Source organism: Pygoscelis adeliae, unplaced genomic scaffold, assembly GCF_000699105.1.
Source record: "Pygoscelis adeliae isolate BGI_AS28 unplaced genomic scaffold, ASM69910v1 Scaffold106, whole genome shotgun sequence".
Lineage (NCBI taxonomy): Eukaryota > Metazoa > Chordata > Aves > Sphenisciformes > Spheniscidae > Pygoscelis > Pygoscelis adeliae.
Window position 1 is genome coordinate 378,024 of NW_008824939.1, and position 4,129 is coordinate 382,152.

The 4,129-nt window shown below is 36.9% G+C and overlaps 1 protein-coding gene across 2 annotated transcripts in view; it reads right to left on the reverse strand.

The window, feature by feature from the left end:
* RBMS1 (RNA binding motif, single stranded interacting protein 1) overlaps positions 1-4,129 on the reverse strand; it is a 92,891-nt gene that overhangs the window by 3,981 nt on the left and 84,781 nt on the right. For both annotated transcript variants that reach the window (XM_009325380.1, XM_009325381.1), the window contains exons 10-12: positions 3,512-3,562; positions 1,261-1,371; positions 502-582 (exon numbers count right to left, since the gene is read on the reverse strand). In XM_009325380.1, coding sequence (XP_009323655.1) covers positions 502-582; positions 1,261-1,371; positions 3,512-3,562 — 243 coding nt within the window. The remainder of the gene's footprint in view (positions 1-501; positions 583-1,260; positions 1,372-3,511; positions 3,563-4,129) is intronic.

The window sequence follows — 4,129 nt, forward strand, 5'->3', positions numbered from 1 at the left end:
TCAAAATAGTAGACAAACTATTGTCTACCATTTAGTTATGTTCTTCAACTGGACTTGCAGAGGGGCTTATTAGGCAAATATGCACGGTATCCTGAGATGTCAGGGTAAAATCAGGACTCTTTGCAAAAAGTTATGATCATGGTCTGTTGGCAGAGAAGTTTGCTCACAGGAAAACTAAATGAAAGATCATAACTACAATATACCCTCTGGCTTGTTCCTATCGGAAGTTACGTTTCACAAAACACAAAGTTCATCTGAGCTATGCTCATATGGAAGACTGCTCCAAGTACTGTACTGCTACAAGTAGGGGTCATTCTTTTTTATAATGCTAGTTATATTAGTTGGGAATAATGACACTTTATAGTTTTAATATACATTGTCTTCACAGTACATTCACAGTTACAATGTTGGGCTTTAAACAGTAGCTTTCCTAGCAAAAAAAAAAAAATCTAATATCATATTCATGTCTCTTATCTCTGGTCTTTTATAAAATATACTGACCTCAACAGGAACCGCTGCTGTCTGGACATGTGTATATTGGGGTATGTAGGCTCCTTGCATAGCTGTTGTGGCTGGCATGTACTAGAAAGACAAAGTCCATTAAGTTGAGTTAAAGCCCAATGTAAATTTAAGAGTATTCAAAATACCTATCATGATATTGTTTAATAGATATTGACTGTTTCCCTAAAGCAATATACATGAGAGAAAGACTTTTTTGTCTGAAATCAACGGGCTTTTCAGAAAAGTGAGGTACCTGTTTTGGGAAAACTCAAATTTAGACTTCAAAGACTAGGTGAAGGACTTTTCCTTCTCTGTTAATCCCGATCATCATCTTTTCTTTTTTTAATTCTACCTTCTCAGGAAAGAAGGGTCTTTCAGTTTAGAAGCTAGCCTGCATCTCTTCTTCTGGTTTAGTTTCTGTTCCAAACTTTGTGTTACTTTCTGCAACTCTGATCTCCTGAAGAGCAAAACCAACTATTTTTTCTTTTTCGATACAACTCTGGAGTTACCTCATGGGTTCCTTTCATTAGCTTTGATCTATTTTTATTTACTCATTTCCAATTTCTGATCAGCTAATAGACTGAATAAAAACTGCTGAATATGATTTAAAAATGGAGACAGTTCTTAATATTTTATTGGATGAAAAGACTACTTAAAGGGTTACTTTTTTCCTAGACGCAAGCTGCACGTGCATATTGTGATCTACACGCAGTACCTTCTACTCGTGTAAGTTCTATTTTGTATTAAATTGCTACATACTGTTCCAGTACTGCCTAATGAAAGATGACTCATCTGCTGCGTCAGAGGGCTTATCATCGATGCAGGCTGTAGTGACATGGTGTGGTCCATGGAGGGAGTCAGTACAGCACCCTATTAAACAGGGAAAGAAAGAAATGGTTGAGGCAACACTCAGATTTTAATTACATTTTTGATTTGAGAGTCTAAGTATGGGCTGCCCTTCTGAGGGGACATACCACAAGAACTCTCCTTAATCCCAGGCACTGATTCAGGAAGCAGGTCAGGGGCGTTCTGAATATTCTACTTGAGCAGATGCATTTTGCACGGTTTGGTAATGGGGTAAGAACTGCATTGGCTTCCTATTGAACACGCAACTGATGTACCATGCACTTGAGACACCTGCTGAAAACACTTTGTAAAATATGAGTTTAACCAGATGCTAACTTTAAAGCAAAAATCTGCACATGTTACCAGGTATAGATTCACTTAGCTTAAACTTTGGAATTTCAGGCTTTAGGAAGAAACTTTTATCTCATCTTTAGGAACGGAGGCTTTGGAGGAACATTTGTGTTAGGAGAATTCTACCTGTCACATGCGATGTTCACACACAAGACAGCTGTCCTACTTAATGGCTGGTTTCATTAGCACACACATCTTAGAAGGGCGGGTTAGCAATGCTGATTCTTTGTCTAAATACTAGCTACTGTGACGACCTTTCTATCACTCCTGTACCATCTTGTTAACTTCATAAAAAGGCTATGTCGAATTTTTAAACACTTGAGAATGCTAAATATGGAGGGCACACTCGTAAGGTTTTCAGAGTAATCCGAAATGGAGGGTTATCAACAAATTTCATTTTACCAATCATGTTCTACAAAGACACATTTCCAAATACTTTGTACGACTTATGCTTGCAGAAGTTGATTAAAATTGATGGAGGCTCAAAACTAACAGAAATAATTGCAGTGTACTGAAAGCCAGTATTTTGAATCAATAACTAATCCTTAAAAAGAAAAAAGAAGAGAAAAAAAACGTACAGAGTATAGTTGGAAAAACAACCATGCGATCAGCGTAGATGAAATGAGTCACAGACACATCAAACACTAAAAGAATTTCCTGTCTGTAGACTGCAGGCTTCTCTGCAAAGCAAATGAGCAAGACAGCACCAGTCTTTGCACAGGCCAAAACTGAACTTAAGTCAGGAATCTAGATCTTTATTTTCAACTGTGAAATCTCATCCTGTATACCTGTGAAACCTCATCTTGTATACCTGTGAAACTAATACACCTTACAGCATTATAATATATCAGCTTGTGTCTTTCACAGCATGATTTGCAAGATGTTTTTTTATGAAAGTCTGTGTTGATAGAGAGAAAAGTTAAAAACAGTTGTGTGCATGTGTGTTTAACATCAAAAAACACAAATACAACAATTAAGTGTGTGAGAGGGTGTTCTGGTTCAGTATCACCTTCTCTGCATGCACAAGAAGAAAATGTTGTGCCAAGAAGATTTACATTCTATAATCTGCACGGAGAGGTTAATTAAAGTCAAGACAATATCCTTTCTATATCTGGAAACAGACCTGTTTGTTAACTACAGGAGCACATATATTAAAGTGCCTGTTATTACGTGTAATGCTCATCTCAAGAAACCTAAGAAGTCTCAGATATAATGGTACTTAATTGGCAAATGGCATAGATAAGAAGCAAAATATCATGGGAGAGTATAGATTAGAATGCCTGACAGGCTGGTACAGATGCCACAGCCAAAAATGTAGGGAGACCAGCATTACTCATGAGCGGTGAAGCCAGAACAAGCTATGCAGGTTTTCTCAAGTGAGTGCCCATAATGTCATTTATCTCACTACATCCATCTGTCTTTCACAAATTATCCAGTCTGAACTATTTTAGACCCATTCTAAAACCTCGGGTCTCCAATTCCAGCTCCTGATAAGTAAACAGTATGTAAACATTTGGTATTTGCAAAGTGCTTTTCATTTAAAAAAAAAAAAAGTTTCCTCAGGATGCTGACTTGGTAACTCTAATTGTCCTCATCACCTCGATACCCTGAAGGCAGCTTTCTTTTTTTCCTAATAAAATGAGGCCCCAGTTTTTGTTTCTCTTTTCATTTTGATCCATGATTTAATCATGATGTAATTGTCAAAACTCTGGAAGTAATTGGGTGGGAATTGACCTATTTCCTGTCATTTAAAGTATGTAAAGTGTTTATAGTATAATGAGGAACACAACAACAGAGAAGCATAAAAACTTACTGGGTGCTGCATTATATATGGTTGAGGCTGCATCCAAGAAGGACTCTGAACCTAGAACAAAATCAGTATTTTATTTTTCATTTTAGCCATTGTTTTCCTGAATACTGCAACTGAGATATAGTAGTAATTTATTAAATCACATTAACAAGCCCCCTCCCTTATTTATTCACTTTTTAATACAATTAGTCACTCTATGGAGCAACATTGATTTCTATGAAAAGCGTATTTATTGTACCTGTAAATCAGAAACAGGATTTGGAGACAATATTCCACATACACCTTTCAGAACAGTATACTATGTTTTTAGTGCAGGTCTCAGAAACTTGATAAAGTACACTGAAAGGGTTCAAACAGATGCATGAGAGGTTTCTGCTGTGTTGAAAATGGAGGCACCTTCTGTCTTAGAAATTCCTTTGGGGAAAAGTAATTGGGATCTCAGAAGGTATAGCATGCCTTCTAGTGTGTTTGGAATAAAATAAATTATTGGATTTTCACAAGGAAAAAAGAAACCAGGAATTCGGCTCAAATCTTGTTCCAGGAACAAGGAGAAGATTTAGGAGAACTGTTCTTCTCCAACACATTGCGGTATGTTATTCCCAAAGCACAGGAAGAGGAGAA